General features: G+C 33.5%; 1 protein-coding gene across 1 annotated transcript in view; it reads left to right on the top strand.

Annotated features, from left to right (window-relative positions):
• LOC114333768 (protein RRP5 homolog) overlaps positions 1-22,395 on the top strand; it is a 113,159-nt gene that overhangs the window by 71,985 nt on the left and 18,779 nt on the right. Inside the window, exons 12-15 of the mRNA XM_028283761.2 lie at positions 2,634-2,835; positions 11,537-11,650; positions 14,697-14,898; positions 16,818-17,505. Of these exons, the coding sequence (XP_028139562.1) occupies positions 2,634-2,835; positions 11,537-11,650; positions 14,697-14,898; positions 16,818-17,505 (1,206 nt within the window). The remainder of the gene's footprint in view (positions 1-2,633; positions 2,836-11,536; positions 11,651-14,696; positions 14,899-16,817; positions 17,506-22,395) is intronic.

The following is a 22,395-nucleotide window of genomic DNA, read 5'->3' as shown; positions in this document are numbered from 1 at the left end:
ACTTGAACTCTTTGAAATAAGGTGCCTGCACCGAATGCTTAAAATATCATGGACATACTTAGGGACATATTGCGAGGAGAACGATATAGTTTTCGGCAACTGGAACTCGAAGGAAATATAGAGGGTAAGAGAGGTCTAGAAAAAGATGTCATGGCTGGGTAATATTCGCCAAATGATATTAATGAAATTACTCGTAATAGAATATAGGTCTGGATCCCGCGTATGAAAAAAAAGTTGATTAATAGCAAGCTGAAAATTTGTTAATAGCTTAAGGGTGTCTAGTCGGATAAACTTTGATATATGGGAACACTGGAACAGGGGCAGTTTTAATTGTGGAACAGGTTAAAAATTTGGAACGGTCAGAACACAAAAACGGCTTATTTATTTTGTCCGACAGAATAGACTTAAACTCTCCGAACAGAGATTAAACTCTCATGCAAATATCAGACTGCTATTTATCACCTGTCATAATTCCTGTCATTTGACATATTCTACATGTTCCACTCATTAAAACGCCCATTTGGTGATAAGTAGCAGTCTGATTTTTGCATGAGAGTTTAATCTCTGTTCGGAGAGTTTAAGTCTGGTCTGTCGGACAAAATACATGTGCCGTTTTCGTGGTCTGACCGTTCCAAATTTTTAACCTGTTCCACAATTAAAACTTCCCCTGTTCCAGTATTCCCATATATCAAAGTTTGTCCGACTAGACACCCTTAAGCTATTAACAAATTTTCAGCTTGCTATTAATCAACTTTTTTTTCATACGCGGGATCCAGACCTAATAATGTAATCGTGACTATCTAATATCTCACCTGACAATACAATGCACAGTGGACGCCTACGCAGAAATACACGGCACCTTTAAGAAGTAAAGTTAATAATAAATAATTCAATACTTAGTCACTATTTTCCCCCTAACTCGGAAAATATCGACGGCACGAAAAAACTTGGAAGAAATTGTTGGAAATCGCGATTGCAACAATTCATGAGCCCTTACCATTTTTCTCTCGAAGAGTTTAAAGTGGCCGAGCGGGTTACTAAGTCAATTTCATTTAAGTAAATACGTTTGCAATATCTCCAAACAAAATATACACTTATCAGAAGAGACTGTAATTAACGAAAATAACTACCTATTTTTTTATCGAGATTATGAGGCAAATAAGAAATGTACAATATCTAAAATCACCCAGTGAGTATTTTTCTCGTTAAATAAATTTTTTATTAAATAAATTATATTGTTATATATATTATATAAAATTATTAAATAAACTTTATAATATTTAATGATTTGTTTCAAGAATTCAAATTAGAAGACAAATTACAACTACAAAATTATTCTTGCTAATTTAAAAACGAGTTTAGAAAGTAATACATAGGTACACTCCAATAATTATTTTAAAGATTGCCATTGTTATCGTTGAATGAGAACTCAAATTTAAATGCATCAAAAGAATTAAATAATTTTTATTATAATCCGATTGACCCGACCGACCCCAAATTCCGATAACCAAAGCTACCTGAATACGTCTCATCGTTGTCTCAGGTAAATTCAATCTCGCACCTAGAAAGCTGCTAACGCCATCTATTTCTAAAATCACTGGTGTCGTACATAAACGCTCATTTAGTTTCGTATCTTCCAGTAAATTTATCAGTCAACGGTTAAACTATAAATTCATAACATTGACTAAATTAAAAAAAAAAATTATTTAACAAATGAAGTGAGATAGGTATAGGAAACCCTAATAAGAATTGAAAGCTAAATAAATTTTCTACGCGATAGGCTAGTAAGATAGAGGGTGTTCTATTTAAAATAAGTAAGTTATTACAGCTTGAATTTGTAATAGAACAATCTAATATTTTGACCACCCTGTAAAAAGATAGGTATAGGAAACCCTAATACAAATTGAAAGCTAAGTATATTTTCTACGCGATAGATCAGTAAGATACAGGGTGTTCCATTTAAATTAAGTAAGTTATTACAGCTTGAATTTGTTAATAGAACAATCTCATATTTTGACCACCCTGTAAGAAAGTTTGTTGCAATAAACATCTGCTTAAGTATGCTAAATAGTCAATTATTAAGATCCAAGAAAGAATTTGTTACTGATTCTTAGATTCGTAGATATTTATTTATTTTCTAAAACCTTACATTTTTATAAAAATCGAAATAAATCAAAACACCCTGTATTTAGGTATAGGGAACCCTTATGAAAGTATAACTTATTTTTTAAGGTCAATTCAATAATGTTATCATATATAGGGCATTCCATTAGAAAAAATATAACTTTGATATACTACTCTTTTTTGGAGCACCCGGTATAGTTCACATTATTTTTAGATTGTAGTATTAATATCCCTGTATATTACTGTGATTTTTTTTAAATATCAAGTGGTTTTCCGTACATGTACCGAGGCGAATAATATGAACCACCCTATATAATGAATAAACATATTTATATAATAAATATGCCTATTATGAAAAATCATATTCTAATGTTTTGCCAATGCTCTGACGTTAGAAATATTTTGAATGAAGTAAGCGTGTTTTTGTAATAAAAAGGGTATAATAATTTGGTTCACTGTGATCTCGATATCCATAATTTATAATCTTAATCTTAATCTTTTTTTCGTAGAGTGTTATAGGATTCTTCACTCAACATTTGCAAGACATTCAAACCATTAGGACAATGGGAAAAGAAAAGAAATGGGACTTGTATGAATATGAACCAGGAGAAACTGTATTGTGTCGTGTAACAAAGTTGGGAGATGGTGGAGGATGCCTTGTATCGCTGCCGAATGGTTTAAATGCTTTAGTTCCCACTGCGTTGTGTACAGGTAAACTTATAATAGATTAAACTACACTCATATGCACAATTAACCACCCATCTTATATTTCCTTCAATTTGCAGGAATTACTTACTTACTTTCCGTGTCCGGAATACCAACAACTTTAAATTCTGTATTTCCAATGGTTGGCCACATAGATTGCCCTGTCATTTGCTATAATTAAGTCTTCTTCTGTGCAGGTCTCTCTCATCTCTGTATATGATAGTAGATGGCGGCTGGTCTGAACCGCGCTAGAGTCGCAGGTATCGTCCTCCTGGTATCCCCATTTTTTCAGGTTACTAGCACAACGTGAAACGCCGGTTCTTAGTCTGTTTAGCGATTTCCAAGTCGCATACGGTAAATTGTGTCCAGCAGCCATTTCCTCTGAGGGGGGAAATGTGTCGCGGTAGCTGACGCTTGCTATAGGTGTATTCGGCATTCGGCGCGTCTCTGGCGCTTCGGGGATGGATCTTGATGTTTTCAGGAAGCTTTTCCGAGATCTTAGCCTGCTTGGCTGAGTTTGGTGCTCATATAAGGGGTGTCTTCGGTCCGTCTCCTGCTTTTTTCGTTCTACCTCTGACGTGACCTTTCTCCTGATAGGTGGTGGAGCAATCCCAGCTATGGGGTATACCTCTGCGATAAGTGTCGGTTTCAGGCAACCCGATATTATACGAACCGTTTCATTTAGAGCCACGTCGACGTTCTTTGCGTGGGCAGAATATGCCCATACTGGTGCTTTAAACTCCGCGGCCGAAAAACATAATGCTAAGGCAGAAGTGCGGAGAGTGTGTGGTTGTGCTCCCCATTTTGTATTAGTTAGCTTGCGGATGATATTATTTCTGACACTTACTTTCTTCTTGATATCTTGACAGTGGTATCGTTAAGACAGAGTTCTATACAGACGGACGCCAAGGTATTTTGGCATCTCGTTTTGTTCCAGCATCTGACCACGCCATTCCACCTCCAGCGGTCTTCGGGCATGCTTGTTTCTAAGGTGGAAAGCACATACATGGGTTTTGGTGGGATTGGGTTTCAGATGGTTTTTATCGTAGTATAGAGCTAAGCCTCCCAGGCCGTCTGTCAGTTTCACTTCGACTTCATTCAAGGTTCTTCCCTGAGCTGCCACAGCTGTATCATCAGCGTAAATAAATTGCCTTGTTTGTTGGCGTATGGGTTTGTCGTTGGTGTATATGTTGTATAGAATCGGCGCGAGGACACTTCCCAGTGGTAGCCCATTTTTTTTGGTCCCTCCACCGACTGTTCTTGGACTGGAGCGTTACGTAGAAGCGTCTATTCTGGAGTAGACATTTCACTAACCTGGTTAGTCGGAAATCCTTTGTAGTTTCGTAGAGTGCTGCGAGTAGCTCGTTGATGGCTAACTGTGTCATAGGCGGCAGTCAGGTCTATGAACGCTACTCCTGTTATTTCCTTCCGTTCAAAACCATCTTCAATATGTTGGGTGAGATTAAGAATTTGACTGCAGCAGCACTTTCAGGATCTGAATCCTGCTTGTTCTGGAATAATTTTAGTCTCCACATATTCAGCGATCCGGTTCAGTATCATTCTTTCAAATGCCTTGAAAAGGTGGCACAAAAGAGAGACAGGTCTAAAACTCTTTGTATCCGCCGGATCCTTCCCTGGTTTTAAGAGGGCTACCACTCTAGCTTTCCTCCAGATTTTGGGGATTTGTAATGTACGTATGCAGCAATTCATCATTTTTACGAGCCACTCTACGGTTTTTAGTCCAAAGTTCTTTATTTATTCTGTTCGTATGTCGTCCAGGCTAGCACGCCATCTTGCACGCCACATTGTTCCCTGATGGTGTTGTTTCGTATTCTATCCCTTCTTGTCTTCCCTGCTATTGCTTTTAGTGTCTTCATTTCGGCTGTTCGTAGCATGCTTTTGGTTTTATTGGTGTCTTCTCTTGATTCAATACCATAGGTCATAACAGGTCTGATGCAAGTTTTATAAATTCTAACTTTGCTGTCCATTCTCATATATGGGTTATTCCAGACCACATTTCTCAAACATCCCGACATGACTGCGACCTTGTTTATTTGTCCTCTTATAGTCCAAGCTCTGGGTGAAAAATAGGTCGATTTCAAGATATAATTCAGGAATTTTTGAAACCTATCAGGTGTTGTAAAGGACGATGCCAGGAATAACTTATACTAAAATGTCACCAAAAATTTTGTGCGCTTTTTTATTTATGACGTTTTTCATTTGTTAAATTTGTTATTTTTAAAGATTTTTAATTTTGCAGCTTAAGGCTTGTTCATATGTGGGCGGTTTGCCAACGTCGACGGTGCGGTTTACCTGTTTTACTTGATCTCACCCTAATGTCGCCTTTGAAGTTTCACCCTAATACCAAGAAAAACAGGTAAACCGCGACGTCGACGTTGGCAAACCGCCCTATATGAACAAGCCCTTAGGATATTCATTTTAGAGAAAAACTTTTAAACAGAAAGTTGTAGTAAATTAAAAAGCCTACAATTTGAGCTATGGGAAGTTTCATTTCGTTAATTGGTTATTGCAAAACTGCGAAAGGTCCAAAATGGCCGTTTAAGCCGTCCAAAATGGCCGTTGGCAGCAAATATTAGATTAAATTAAATTAAGTTAACTCTGTTGAAACGGGCACGGCTTCTGTGCCCTTTGCGAAGAAAAAAATTGAATTGCGAGGAGTGGTTCCAGGTATAACCGGTCAAATTTGACTGGCATTTGCGACAGAGTTATAAACAATAGGACTTCAATCTTTGAACCATTACCTTTGTATTCCGGTCCTCTTTGTACATACAAATTTTCATATCTTCAAGACACTCATAACAAAAAAGATTTATGTCACCAAGTTATTTAATTAATGATAATTAATTACTTCCCTAAAATTTTAGTTGAAAATTAAAGATTTTGTTTGGAAAACCCGAATTTTCCGAGGAAAATTTGCGTCGAAGGATATCGGAAAAAAAATATCTATGTGCAGAATTATAATTACAGTGAATTTTTATGCGAGTGCTTTTGGTTTAGCGTTAAAATCTTCTGAGTTACAGAGCAATAATTGAAAAATGATTTCGGAGCCCTAATTTGTTTATAAACCAAATAGCACACTTTCTGCGGACTTTGCATATCTATATTACTAATATATGAAATCTTAAAACTTGGTTCCAGCATGTTCAGCAATAAAATAGCTGGTACATAATTTTCCTTGTTTTATACTAATTTTCCCAGATTATTACCTTACATCTTTCATTGAATCTCACAATAAAACACTGAAAAACGTTTGTTTTCTATACTTCCACAAAATTTATTACAACTATGTTATTACTACAGCTGTTTCGTCAAAGTGCCTTTCTCACTTGAGAAAGGCACTTTGCCGAAACAGCTGTAGTAATAACATAGTTGTAATAAATTTTGTGGAAGTATAGAAAACAAACGTTTTTCAGTGTTTTATTGTGAGATAAAATGAACTTCCATCAAGTAACGGTCGAATCCATCAATTATCTTTCATTGAGTTGATAATTCAAATTGTGGACATTCTCAATTATTATATTTCTAATTTAATACTATTGTATCAAATTCCTCCAAAACCAGCAAATTTCCATAAAACCCAGCCATATTAATACCTTTTGCTTTAGTTTTCCTTGCAAGAAATAAACAAAACACATCTCCTAAACTAAACCTAACCTCGCTTTCGGCCATTCATTCATGTCCGTGTCACAATAGTTTCGACTCGAAATTATAATTTTAACCACTTTTGAGGAGTCGAAATTAATTGCGACCTATCGAAATGTAATGACGTCCTTTAGTTAGTTCAACTGAAATCCACAAGGATCGCAAAGTCGCATTTCAACGTCGCCATATTGATTCCGACCTGTTTTGAGTCGAAATTTGAATTAAAATCAGAGTCTTGATCTTATTCTGTTCGATAGAGGCAGTATGATTGCTCGGAGGTACGTAGAAGAAATTCTCCAAGACCATGTCAAGCATTTCGCACCGTTCATTGGTGAAAACTTTAGATTAATGCATGACAACGCACGTTGCCATACCGCAAGAATCACCCGTGAGTACCTTAATGAAGTCTGGATTCAAGTTTTACCATGGCTGTTTTGGTTGGGAGAATTTCTCCACATCACTCACATGTTCTAGTGAAACTTAATAGATTATTTCTGAAGGTGGCAAAGTTGCCAAAAACTAGTGGGCTACTGAATATGTACTTTACACTTTACTAGATGCCTTCTGGAAATATAGAAGAACTTAAAAATGTAATTAAAAAATGGATTTCCACATAGAAATTGCCCGAATTTTTGACACCAACTGGATAGAAATTTAAAGTAAAAAAAAACACAATTTCAAAATATCAACGCGAAAGAAGGGAACTATAAAAACATATAACAAAAAAAAAATGAAAGCAATCAAGGGAGTGCCGACAAAATGAAAACCTTTTATAGTATATAAACTACGAGCTCAATGCTTTTTCCCCATCAAAAAAGAAGTGCTATACTTATATTATATACGCGTTTCGTACATTCTATGCTACTTATGTATACATACACATGATACTATAAATAAGAAGATAATATATTGCGCATCCTGAAGGGAGGGGGAGTCGTGACGCAACTGGAGACCGGCACGTTCGTAATGGTTCGTAACATCCGATTAGTTTGAATCGTTCGCGGTTGTAAGATAAGTGTATTTTATATTATATTTTTGTAAAAGTGAGATGTCTTTTATAAACAAATAACACAAAAAAGTCGTTTAATATTATTTTGCTAATTGAATAATTTCATGACAAAATGCATACAAATCCCATTTAACTTTAACAAGAATTCAAATTCAAATTGGTCTCCAGTTACGTGATCATGCGCGAACTCGGACGTATTTGGGCTACGGGAAGATACTATCTGGTTATTTTTAGTATCATGTACATATACATAATATAATATATACGTACGAAATTTAGTTCGGCAAAGTGATGACGGTCACAAACTCAATACTTTTCCCCATCTAAAAAGTGCACAACGTCCCTAAAAAAGTTTTCACTTCAAAAATTTATTTCGCCGAAGCGATGACGGTCGCTAATTCAATACTTCTTCCCCATTCAAAAAGTGCAACGTTCCTCAAAAAATTTTTTTATTTCAAACATTTATTTCGCCGAAGCGATGACGGTCGCTAATTCAACACTTTTTGCTCATCTAAAAAGTGGATAACGTCCATACAAAAGTTTGGCTTCAAAAATTTATTTCGTCGAAGCAATCACGGTCGGGATGACGGTCGCTAATTCAATACTTTTTCGCCATTTAAGACGGCCACAACGTTTCTACAGAAGTTGTTACTTCAAAAATTTATTTCGCCGAAGCGATGACGGTCGCTAATTCAATACTTTTCCCCATCTAAAAAGTGCACAATGCTCTTAAAAAGTGTTCACTTCAAAAAATTATTTCGTCGAAGCAGTGACGGTCGCGATGACGGTCGCTGGTTCAATACTTTTTCCCCATCTATAAAGTACACAACGTCCCTAAAGAAGTTTTCACTTCAGTAATATTACTATTCTTATACGTACATTATAATAATATACATACGTACAAAATTTATTTCGTCGAAGCGATGACGGTCGTGATGATAGTGGCGATGACGGTCTCGAAATCAATCCCTTTTCCCCATTTCAAAAAAGATTTTACATTTATTTTAAATTTAATAGTCCTACACAATTTATATATACATACACATAAGTACAAAATTTATTTCGCCGAAGAGATGACGGTTGCGATGACGGTCACGAAATAAATCCTTTTTCCCATCCAAAAATAGGTTTTTACATTTATTTTAAATTTAAATACTTATATACAATTTATCTATACATACACATAATATAGATACGTACAAAATTTATTTCGCCGAAGAGATGACGGTTGCGATGACGGTCGCGAAATAAATCCTTTTTCCCCATCCTAAAATAGGTTTTACATTTATTGTAAATTTAAATACTTCTATACAATTTATATCTACATACACACAATATAACTGTATATGTACAAAATTTATTTCTCCGAAGCGATGACGGTCGCGATGATGATCGCGAAATCAATCCTTTTTCCCCATCCTAAAATAAGTTTTACATTTATTTTAAATTTAAATACCTCTACGGGTCAATCCATGCCAAGTGGTCCAATATAAATTAAGTTGGTTGCTTGACTATTTTTAATATTTTTTATTTTTCTACCTCTTAAACTTCAGTCTATAGAGACTACAAAATTCTATTTATTTTATTTTTAAAAAAATTAGTTTGGCGATTACGGCCATTTTTGTTAAAGCGTATCGATCATTTTCACGGAAAACATGGCTTCGCTCTTTAGCCAATATTTTCACTGAGGTTTGTCCTAGAACAATAAATCAAAAATCAAACTTTTTAGAAAAGTATGCTCTAAAAAACCTATAGCAATATTTAATTTCAAACTACCCTTAAGGCCTTAAATGAACCTCAAAGTTTGAAGAGGTAAACTGATGAAATTCCATTTTCAGCATTTTTTTAACAGCATAAGGCAAGCCGATAATGGTTTGTAATTTTTTTCTGCAGAAGACATACGTACATACTTCAAATAAAAAAAGGTTTGAGCTTTGAAATTTTTTCAAAAAAAAAAATCTCAAAAACGTAATTTTTTGAAAAATCTCAAAGTCTGAGACCTTATATCTCTGATGGGCACGGATGAAAAAATTTGAAATTTGGCTGAATGTTAGCCCCCAGCAAGTAGAATAAGGAGTCAAAAATTTTTAGTTGCAGACTTACGTTGTATAGGAGTTACAGGCCTGAAAAAATGGTCAAAAATCAAAATGTCAAAATTTGAGCGTTTGCGGGCAGGGTAATTAAAATTCAAATAAACTGTCTAATGAAATAAAAATAATCTATTTTCACCAGATTTCACAATGAATACAAATTTATACAGGGTGGGACAAAGAAAAGAGTTCACCTTGATATTTGGCATTAACTAGATTTTAAGGGAATGCCGATACAGGTCGATTTTTATTTTTAAATTACAATTTTTTATATATATTTCATACGTCTCCATGACGTGTCATCGTCAGTGACGTCATCCATCTGGGCGTGATGACGTAATCGATTATTGTGTTAATGGTAATAGGGGTCGTATGTTATCTCATTTGAAAGAGTGTTCAATTCTCTGTTCAGTAGTATAAACAATAATATAATTATTTATACAGGGTGACCAAAAAATAATTTTTGAATTAAATTAATTGACACAAAAAATAAAATTATGTAATTTATTTAACTCAAAATACATTTTATTTTTGTCATAGAATAGAAAAAAAAATTATTGTTTGGCAAATAAACATTGCTTTTCGCTTAAATTAAATGTTCAAACTGTCAAGAGGTAAGTGGCAGGCTGTTTGTGATTTAATTTAAGCGAAAAGAAATGTTAATTTGTGAGATAAACATTTTTTCTATTTTCTGACAGCAGTACAATGTATTTTTAGTTGCCACAAGACCCCTATTCCTATTTAAAAACTCATCGATTACGTCATCTCGCTCTGATGGATGACGTCACGTAGTATGAAATATATCCCAAAAAGTTGCTATATAATAAAAATAAAAATGGACCTATTTCGACATTTCCTTAAAATCTAATAGGTTATTATTGCTAAATATCGAGGTGGACTCTTTTCTTTGGCCCACCCTGTATAAATTTGTATTCATTGCGAAATCTGGTGAAAATAGATTAATTTTTATTTCATTAGACAGTTTATTTGAATTTTAATTACCCTGCCCGCAAACGCTCAAATTTTGACCATTTTGATTTTTGACCATTTTTTCAGGCCTGTAACTCCTATACGACGTAAGTCTGCAACTATAAATTTTTACTCCTTATTCTACTTGCTAGGGGCTAACATTCAGCCAAATTTCAAATTTTTTCATCCGTGCCCATCAGAGATATAAGGAGTCAAACTTTGAGATTTTTCAAAAAATTACGTTTTTGAGATTTTTTTTTGAAAAAATTTACTTCAGTCGCAAAGCTCAAACTTTTTTTATTTAAAGTATGTACGTATGTCTTTTCCAGAAAAAAATTACAAACCAATATCGGCTTGCCTTATGCTGTTAAAAAAATTCTGAAATGGAATTTTATCAGTTCACCTTTTCAAACTTTGAGGTTCATTTAAGGCCTTAAGGGTAGTTTTAAATTAAATAATGCTATAAACTGTTTTTTAGAGCATACTTTTCTAAAAAGTTTGGTTTTTGAATTATTGTTCTAGGACAAACCTCAGAAAAAATATTGGCTAAAGAGCGAAGCCATGTTTTCCGTGAAAATGATCGACACGCTTTAACAAAAATGGCCGTCATCGGCAAACTAAATTTTTTAAAAATAAAATGAATGCAATTTTGTACTATCTATAGACCAAAGTTTAAAAGGTAGAAAAATGAAAAATATTAAAAATAGTCAAGCAAACACCTTTGGACCACTTACATACATATAATATATAGCATAAGCGATGACGGTCGCAATGACGGTCGCGATGACGGTCGCGAATTCAATGCTTTTTCCCCTATCTAAAAATCGCACAACGTCCCTAAAGAAGTTTTCACTTCAAAAATATTAATATTCTTATGATTTTTTTATTGGCCCTATGTATTTGTTAAAATTGGAACCGCCAAGGTACATTTTTTAGGTAAAATATTAATCATTAATGTGTTTTTCTTTATTTTTAGATGTAAAAATAGGCGACAAATTACCGGGAGTATTTTTGACTCAAAATTTTGACCAAAAATACGGTATTGTGTGCTTGAAACCAGAGATTTCCGAAAGGATTAACAAAAACCAGGGTATGTAGAATTGTACATATTAAAAAACTGATAAAAATTATTTTATTTGATAGTACTAAGATAAAAAGGAAGCAATACAAATATATAATCGCTAGAGAGACTAAAACGTATTCTTGTTTGTTTTAGATGGTAACCTGCGTGACCAGACATCTCGTAACGCGACAGTTCGTAACCGGACAAGTGGTAACGGACAACTTGCAGCAGCGACAGTTCGTAACGGCGACAGTTCGTAACTATACAAATTCGTAACGGACAATCCGTAACGTCGAAATTGAATTATTCTGTTTATTTTTGTTAACGTGGAAACTAACTGTTGTTACAGTTATAATTGAAATTATATTTATCAATTTAACGAATCAGTACCGGAATAAACATGTTTACACATTTGATATTTCGTGTTTCATAATATATTAAATCCCTTTAAACACACACAAATATTTAAATACATACAAACTTTTAACAATATTTTAAGTTTATCTTATTGTTCCTTAAATTTGCATCTACCTAGACAAAGGAACAATGAAGTAATTCATGAAATCTTTAAGCTGACAACCGTCTTTAGACTTTCCCAACTTCCTAAGTAAGCATTTTGTAAAGGAAAAATTGTAATTACCTGTTACTATAATAAACCTTCTGATTAATTATAGCGTTGGGGTATTCAATCAACGAAATATAAAATGCGTTAAAAATGTTTATCCTGATATTGATTCGTTAAATTGATAAACATAATTTCATTTATAACTGTAACAACAGTTAGTTTCCACGTTAACAAAAATAAACACAATAATTCAATTTGGACGTTACGAATTAGTATAGTTACGAACTGTCGCCGTTACGAACTGTAGCTGTTACGAATTGTCTATTACCAGTTGTCCGGTTACGAACTGTCGCGTTACGAGATGTCATGGAACCGATAACCTGACCTTGTGTGATTACTCATATTGCAAGAACGTAAATATCATGACTTCTCAAAAAACCACGTTAGAAAACTACTTTCGTGGAAAATAAGTCCTTATTGAACAAATCGAAATACCCAACTTTTTGAAACTTGCTCAGTATACAAATATGATTTAATTATTATTTAAAATTTGCTTTATCATCAAACATGGTGTCTAGTTGAAGTTAAAGTTTTGTCGATATTGTAGAGATAGTGCTGTCGCCAGGGGGCTACAACGGCCTCCTTTATTTAGATGGACTTACCTAAGTTTTTTTCATGTATTTTGACACGTAGAACACGAATTTTTTGGGTGACAGTTGGTCCGGAGTCCGGATGTCGATAAGATTGTTATAAACAAAAAACTTGCAAAACTACAAAAAAAGCTATTTTTGCAAAACAAAAAAACACATTTTTTTGTATTTACTGGGTCATTCTAAGCAAAAAATGTTCTTAAATGTTTTTTCGTAGGATGCATACTTTTTGAGATAAACTCGGTTAAACTTTCAAAAACTCGACAAATTAATTGCAATTTTTGAACCTGAATAACGTTTGATTAAAAAATAAAATAGACATCGACATCCGGACCAACTGTTACCCAAAAAATTCGTGTTCTACGGGTAAAAATCATACAAAACTTGGGTAAGTTCATCTCAATAAAGGAGGCCGTTATACCCTATCTAACGACAGTACTAATATTTTTGTGTTCATTTTGATGTTTCTGTTATCTTCTTCTCGTATCACTGATTTTACACAAACCTGGTATATTTTACTACCGTTGCCATTCACACATTTACGTTACCATATAAATCTATACGTCATTTGGTATTGACAAAGATAATTTACTATTCTAATTTTGAAATAAGTCACAATTTCAATTGAAATAATTACAATTTTATAAAAAAAAGAAATTTTTATAATACCACGATTTTATTATTTATAGTCTAATAAAAGTCTAATAAAATAAAATATAAAAGTCTAATAAAACCAATCATTTTTCAAATCAAAATGTCAATTTTTAAAATAAAAAGAGGATTTCCGATACCGGGAATCGAACCCGGGCCTCCTGGGTCAAAGCCCGGTATCTTATGAATTAGAAACTAGACCAAGATATTATATTTTTGACGTACCTATAGGTTTAATCTAAATGTCATTGTGTCATTTAGATTTCAAATAATGCTTAACATTCCAAAAATTACACGTTTATAAAAAAGTACTTTTTATAATACCATTGTTTTGTTATATATAGGACAGAATATAAAATTATTAACTATAATTTTATATTCTTATTAACTGTAATTTTATAATTGTATATTGTTGTTTCGGTATAATAATGTAGCGAACCAAAGAATAGAAGTAGTCAATTTAGACAATGTAGACCATATAACCATAAATGAACTGCAAGAAGCTATTGCAGAAATATGCAACAGAGCTATTATTAAAAATATTTAATGCAGTTTGGAGATAAGAACAGATACCGATGGACTGGCAGAAGGCACAGATAGTGCCAATTTATAAAAAGGGCGATAGAACAGATTGCAAGAATTACAGCACTGCTGTTAAGCACTGCCATGAAAATATACGAAAAAATACTGAACAAATTTACTAGAATAGTAAATTACATAAATGGCACAAAGAAATAGATTCAGAATAATATTGACAAAGATAGTTATAAAATAGAAAGAAATATGTAAGAGATGCTTACCAATTGTAATGGATTGTTCTTTCGGACAACAGACTCAGTAAAACACAGGTTCCATTAAAATACAATATTATATTCTTTCAATACAAAATTAAATAAAAAAAATAATAAAATGAAACAATATTCTGGTTTTCGTTCCAATAATACAAGAAATAATCACGCTATTCCTCAATACAGAATCAAAATATTAATAATTACACACAGACTCGTACTCACGCTATTCTTCAATATGGAATCAAAACAGCTACGCACAGTCTCATAATCACGGAATCAAAATATCAACAACCACACACAGACTCATATAACGAGCAACGTATGGTGCTTGGTATGAATGAATATATGACACCTACCAAATTCTTCGTTTTTATCACATTTCCCAGAGTCGTTTATAAATAAATATTATGTTTTAGATGGAATAATAACGTGCAAGAATCTCTCGTGGTGTAGATCAGAACTACTTTTCATAGGTAAAACTTTTGCTATAGCTTTGCTAAAACAAATTGGCGGAAACGGACAACTAGTGTACCTTCCAACGTTTCTCCATGAAAATGACTTTAAAGGCAGCTGCAAGAGTTATTACGAGGAAGGATCATTAAGGATTACCTTATGCGGGTAAGTATTATGTTTATCCCTATCATCATCATTTTCTTTGCCTTATCCCTATGCGAGGCCGGGTTCCCTAATTGCATTTCTCCACACAATTATATCTTGAGTCATATGAATGTTAATACCCTTTACCATCATGTACTGCCTTAGGGCTGACACCAGGTCTTCTTTGGTCTTCCTCTCCTACTGCTTCCAGGAATCTGCACTCCAGCAGATGTGAATCTGTCTATGGGGTTTAATCCTCCTAGTTTAAATATTTTCTCTAATTTATATGTAATTATTGGAGATCTATAAAAACTACATTTACTATTTTGGCTATTATTAGCAAAATTTATTGAGACTCAACAAGATACAGTTGAGCACATGGTTCTTTACCCGTGCGTCATCATTTAAACTATACGAAATTTACTCCATGCAACAGCAAGTGACATACAGTAGATACGGCTCCGATCACGGATTATATTATAAAGTTTTATGTTATCAAATAAATATACAGTAATACCTCGACTTACGAGAACCCAGAGTTAAGCGATTTTCAAATCTTGTCGATTAGTCATTTGAGCCCCACACAATCGCTCGATTATCGATGAAATAGAATTACCGCCCACGTATTATTGCTCATGTAATGTAGATATTAGGACTTTTCGCACATCACTAGAATTTATTTTGTATTAGGTATTTGTTATCTACAGTTTTGTCTGCGAGTGGGTGTTTGTTATTTTTATGAAATTAGTAATGCGATTAAAGAAGTTGTTGATAGTGATGTCATTGAAGAACTGTTGAATTCCAACAATCGGGAGCTAACTATTGATGACCTCATAGAAATGCACGAGGAAGAAAAAGACATTGAAGAGCTTGATTGTTTGGATCCAGTTTAAAGTGAAGATCAAATAACGGTTGGAAACTTGACTGAAGGTCTCAGTTTAATTGAAAAGGGCTTACAAATTTTAGAAAATATAAACTATAACAACGATCGCATTTCTTCTATCAAACAAGGGATAAAAAAGTTATTAGCCTGCTATGAAGAAGTTTTGCGAGAGAAAACGAATCTTTGAGTTGTCTCTTTGTTAGATTTTATGCATCCTTCTAAATCAAAATAAATTAAATTGACAATCTAGTATTTGTATATGCTATTTTTTTAGCTTCCGGTCCCAATTAAGAATAATTTATATACATACATATGCGAAATTACACCCCGACTTACGCGAATTTGACTTACGCGGTTACCGCTCGGTCCCACCTATCGCGTAAGTGCGGGTATTACATGTAAAATGTTAGTTTTGCTTTAAAATTTTGGGCAGAATTACGGTTACATTTGAAGTAGCTTAATAAATTCTTTTAATATTAGTGATTAATTATTAATTCAATAAAATATTTTCTTTTTGTCATTTCTTTCACTTTTGCGGAAACTTAAACAAAACCTTTCCTTAACTGTGTGAATGAGGTTAACTTTGTATGTAAATTAATGACAAAATAAAATACCCTTCCAATAAAATTTCTAACTCCAATATAAAATTAGTTGTGAAAATAACTGTTTGTGTAATATAAATAACTTATAAATGCAAAAACAGCCAAAAATCCAACATACTAACACACGTTAACAAACCAGAAACGTCACAAATTGTACTCAAAATCTGAAAACATCCCCAAGCGTCTTTTTGTACCTATCTCTTTTCGATGTACTGAGTCTATAGAGTTGATAAAAATAACATGTGTCTTTACTTAATAACAGGCGGTAGCTGGTTTGTCGCTAGTTTCATGAATGAAAGACAATGATGTTATATAAAAAGTATGTGTTTTATCTCGCCAGATATTAATGACGCACTGGTAAAGAACTGTGGACTCAACTGTAGCTTTAAAAATAATAAAAATTATATTTTTGTGCTGTATAGATGATTGTTTAATACTTATATAATAAATTTCAGGCAACTTGAAAACTACTTAATAGGTATGAGTAGGCGACAATTTCTCAATCTAAATAAACACAGTAAACCTGAACAGAAATATTGTGTAAAAACTATTCCTATTAGAGAACCAAGCAAAGAACAGAATACCATAGACGACGGTAAGGTACATGATGTGTCTGATAGTGACGTAGAAGTCGTTGACCAGGAATCGTCAATGGAAGAGGATAGCGGCGCATATAGTGAGAATGAGAGTGATGACAGCTTAGAAGAAGCTGACGATGATGACAGCTTAGAAGAAGCTGACGATGATGATGAGGGAGATGTACAGGAAGAAGAAAGTGATGACGAACTGAATCAAGAAACAGATTCATTTGAAGATGAGTTAGAACTGGAAGATGACTCGGAAGATGAAGACTCCTCGAACAATGAAGATACCGAATCAAAAGGTGAATCTATTAATATGACACAACATTCGGATGAACTTGATCGATCTGTCGAAGAAGTAGAAATTAACGAAGAAGAAGATAGTAGTGAAAAAACAAATAATACACGAACAACAAATGTAAAAGTACAAAAGAAAACGATAAAGAAATTCTCTTCGAGTGATTCTATCACAGGACCTTTACCTGTTCTCTCTGGTATGAATTCATTCTTTAACGAAGATGTTACTGAGGAACCGGATGTGTCTTCCGATGACGAAGTTGAGGTAAATATATGTTTATTTGATATATATAAGTAGTGGGGTTCCTACGGTCTCCTCCGCATCCCACATTTCGCTCGCCATCGTTTTCTATCCACCCATTCGTTTTCGTCAATAGCTCTATCTACCATAGACTGTTCTATGCCTTTCTTCCATGTTTCTGTAGGCCTTCCTCTTCTTCTTCTATTTATGGGTGTGTAATTTAATGCTCTTTTTGGCCATCTTTCCTCTGACATCCTCATAACATGACCATACCATAGCAATTTCTTTGTTTCTATATGGTCAACCGTGGAATATAAACTCTTTGTCCGTCGTCTTATTTCCTCATTTGGTACATGTTCTAATCTAGATACTCTGCATGCTCTACGTAAGTAATCCATTTCCGCTACTTCTATATCTTTTCTTTCCTTTCCTGTGAGTTGCCAACACTCTGCTCCATAAGTTATAATAGGTTCCACAATTGTTCTTTAGATTGTTAACTTTGTGTTCAGCTTCACCTTGTTAGACCATAGACCATTTAAAATACGAGTTGCTTTCCTTCCTTGCTGTATCCTATGCTGTATGTCTCTTTTTGTAGTTCCTTCTTCTGATATTATGCTTCCTAAATATCTATATTCCTTACATTTCCTTATATTTCTTAACTCTAATTCCGGATCTTCGGTTTCCTCTCCTATTCGCAAATATTCCGTTTTCTCCATGTTCATACATAGGCCCCATTTTTCATATTCGATCTGTAACTTTCTTAGCATATAATCCATATCATGTTCATCGTTGGCAAGAATTACTTGGTCATCAGCAAAAAACAAAGTTGTTAAGCAGTTTTCTTCAATCATTATTCCCATCCCAGTAACTGTTTTCCTCCATTGCTCCAGAGCTTTCTGGATGTATATTTTAAATAGTGTTGGCGATAAGCAGCACCCTTGCCTTAAACCTTTTGTAACAGGTAATAGTTTCGACATAGATTTTCCCTGTTTAATACAACTTTTCGGATTTGATACATATTTTGAATTGCTCGCAAATATGCTTCGCTTATGCCTGTCGTGGTCAAAATTTCAAAGAGTTTCTTTAAAGGTACCGTGTCGTAGGCTTTTTCCAGTCCATAAATGTTAGGTGAGTAGACAGATTCCTTGCTCTTCTTTTCTCTATTATTTGTTGCATCACGAATATGTTATCTGCGCACGATCTACCGGCGCGAAAACCACTTTGTTCTTCCATGTCCTGAATTTCTAATTCCACCCTTTTCTTTAATACTCGACCATACAACCTCCCCATTGCACTGGTTATACTTATACCTCTGTAGTTTTTGCACAACGTTTTGTCTCCTTTTTTGTAAATCGAGCTAATGTATGCACAATTCCAGTCTTCTGGTATTTTTTCTCCCTGCAACATGCATTTGTTGAAGAGATCCGTCATTATTTCGTGCAGTATGTCTGGTCCATATTTTATCAGTTCGATGGGGATAATAAGGCTTCTTTTATTTCTTTTGTAGTTATTCTTCTAACTTGTTCATTTACATTCGTCTGAATGTCCATTTCATTTACCACAAATTCGGGTCTAGTTTCCTTCAGTTATATCTTATAGTAATCTTCCCATTCTTTGGTACTTATTAAATTTAAATTACTCTGCCCTTTATTTTCTTTTCTGATATTTTTTATCGTTTTCCATGCTTTAGCTACTTTGGATCCGCCTATGTATCTTTCCACCTCTTCGCACTTTCTTTCCCATGTGTCATTTTTACTCCTTATTACTTCTCTTTTCACTTCTCTGTTCAGTTGTGCGTATACTCTTTGATCATGTAAGTCCTGTGTCTGTAGCCATTTTTGGTACGCTGTCTTCTTGTTGTCTACTAAACCTTTTAGTTTCTCTGACCACCATTCTGGATTTTGTTTATCATCTTTTTCCAAATACCCTAACGCTTCCTTTGCTGCTGCGTGTATGCTTTCTTTTATTTCTTTTATTTGCTGGTACAACTTTTCGGTGTTATGGGTGTTACTTTCTATAAATCTTAATTTTGAGGCCAGTCTCAACTTATACAAAAATTTGGTCGATTCGTGTTTTAAGCTTTCCAACTTATAACACTTTTCTGAAATATTAGTTTCTTCGTCTTTTTTTAGCCTTTTTGTATTTGTTGACCGGTAAGTTATTCTTATGCTGGCTACCAACAGGTGGTGATCGGATCCACATTCTGATCCCTGATGATGTTTATTTGATAAAAAATTAATTTCATAGTATTTATTACATGTTTTTAAAACATTGAACCAGCTAACTTATCCTTTCTCTACATTTGTTTTGGTCCTATGCATAAAATGCATAAACACCAAGTTGGATATGACCCTATTCATAACACATCAACTCGCATACATATTGAGAAAAATAAACATATGGAAGAATAATATATTTAGAAATTGTATTAATGATGTTATGCTATTATATGTATAATGTATAGTAGCATGACATCATTAATTAAATTTCTAAATATTCTTTTAATTCGTTGCAAAATGAAATTGTAAAAAATTAACACCATTGGAAGCAATTCTGCGATACAAAATATTATTGTAAGTGTGTTCACGAAAAAATTAAAAAAAAAAACATAAAAAAAAGTTTAAAACAAATATGTTTAAAAAGTAAAATAATGATAAACAAAAAAAAACAATGAGAACAATGAAAAAAAAAAGGAATTAAAACTAAACAAAAAAAAACAATGAAAAAAAAGGAATTAAAACTAAACAAAAGACTACATAAGTAAATCATTAAAAAACCAAAAAAATATAATCAAAAAAAAAATAAAAAAAATACGTATAAAAAAATGCACTAATAGTATGGTATAACTAGACCCAAACCCAGACATCCAAAGTGAAAGTTATCCTCCAACAGCAAATTGTTCTATATGGTCTACATAATGTTCAGAACAAAGTCACACCATTTTGAGCGTCGGGTTTGGGGGGGGGGAGAGGGGGGGGGAGAAATCGGTAAATTCGTAGTTCTTTACGTTTTTCGTCAATATTTCTAAAACTATGCGGTTTAGCATGAACAACCCTTTATACAAAAATGTTCTACATTAAATTTGAAATAAAAAAGGCCCTATACATAATCCTTCTAAAATGGACGGTTCCAAAGTTACGGCGGCAGTATAGTATAATTGGCCCAAAAAAAGGCCTAACCCAAAAATCCAAAGTAAAAGTTTTCCTCCAACACTAAATTGTTCTATATGGTCCACATATTGTTCAATAAAAAGTTACACTATTTTAAGCGTCCGGTTTGGAGGGGGGAGATGGGGGAGAAGTCGGTAAATTAGTAGTTTTTTTACGTTTTTCGTCAATATTTCTAAAACTATACTTTAGCGTAAACAATGTTCTGTACAGAAATGTTCTACATACAATTTAAAACGAAATCGGCCCTATACATAATTTTGTTATAAAATCAACGGTTCCAGAGTTACGGAGGGTGAAAAGTGGAGGTTTTCGATACTTTTTATATTTTGTGGGCAATTTATAATATTATTACTGATGAAAGAAATTTTCTTTAATGGGATTGTGTTTTGTAAATAAAATTTGCTATTTCAGTGGCGGATGGTATGTTAGTGATAAGCCCTTGAAGAAACGTTAACCTCACCACCCAAAATCATAATCAATTGCCCAAATAATATAAAAAGCATCGAAAACCTCCACTTTTCACCCTCCGTAAACTGGAACTGTTGATTTTATAACAATTATGTATACGACCTTTTTTTTTTAAATTTTATGTAGAACATTTTTGTATAGAACATTACTTACGCTAAAGCATAGTTTTAGAAATATTGACGAAAAACGTAAAAAAACTACTAATTTATCGACTTCTCCCCCATCTCCCCCCAAACCGGACGCTCAAAATGGTGCAACTTTTTACTTAACAATATGTGGACCATTTAGAACAATTTGGTGTTGGAGGAAAACTTTTACTTTGGATGTCTGGATTAGGCCTTTTTTTGGACAAATTATACTATACTACCTCCGTAACTTTGGAATCGTCCATTTTAGAAGGATTATGCATAGGGTCTTTTTTATTTCAAATTTAATGTAGAACATTTTTGTATGGAAGGTTGTTCATGCCAAACCGCATAGTTTTAGAAATATTGACGAAAAATGTAAAAAAACTACTACAATACCGATTTCTCCCCCCTCTCCCCTCCCAAACCCGACGCTCAAAATGGTGTGACTTTTTTTCTGAACGTTATGTGGACCATATAGAACAATTTGGTGTTGGAGGATAACTTTCACTTTAAATGTCTGGGTTATGCCATCTTTTGGATCAATTGTATCATACTATAAACAGATACACACAAATTTTGCTAACATAATAACATTTTTATCCTAGGGTGTGAGAATTTGAACAATCAATTTATTTATATTGGATTATAAAAAAATGCTCTTTTTATATTTTATAAATAAAAAGCAAGTCTGGCTAATTGGTTTATGCCAAAGCCAATTACGAATTAAAAAAAATTGAAGGCACTCGTGGGAGCGTCGACAGAAGTGAAAACTTCTTATAGTAAATAAATTACGAGCTCAATGCTTTTTCCCCCATCCAAAAATATCTATCATATACGCGATGCGTATGCCCTATGCTATTTATGTATAGAAATAGAAATAGAAATATTTATTCATCCTTTTAAGACATTTTTACAAATGTATAGGACAGGTCATATACAGTAATATAACTGTTACAAGCTAACATTGTTTAGCTACACAATTTTTTTATAGGTACCTAACACCTAACACATATTATAAAATAACATATTTAGACTAACATTTTTAGACATTTTAGACTTTGTATACACAAAACAATTTATACATAAAAAATAAAATAGTGTAAAATAGTTTATAGGCTATCGTCAAGGAATTCTTTGACGGAATAGTA

This window comes from Diabrotica virgifera, chromosome 1 (assembly GCF_917563875.1).
Source record: "Diabrotica virgifera virgifera chromosome 1, PGI_DIABVI_V3a".
In the NCBI taxonomy this organism is placed as follows: Eukaryota; Metazoa; Arthropoda; class Insecta; order Coleoptera; family Chrysomelidae; genus Diabrotica; species Diabrotica virgifera.
This window is presented reverse-complemented; position numbering and strand designations above follow the sequence as displayed.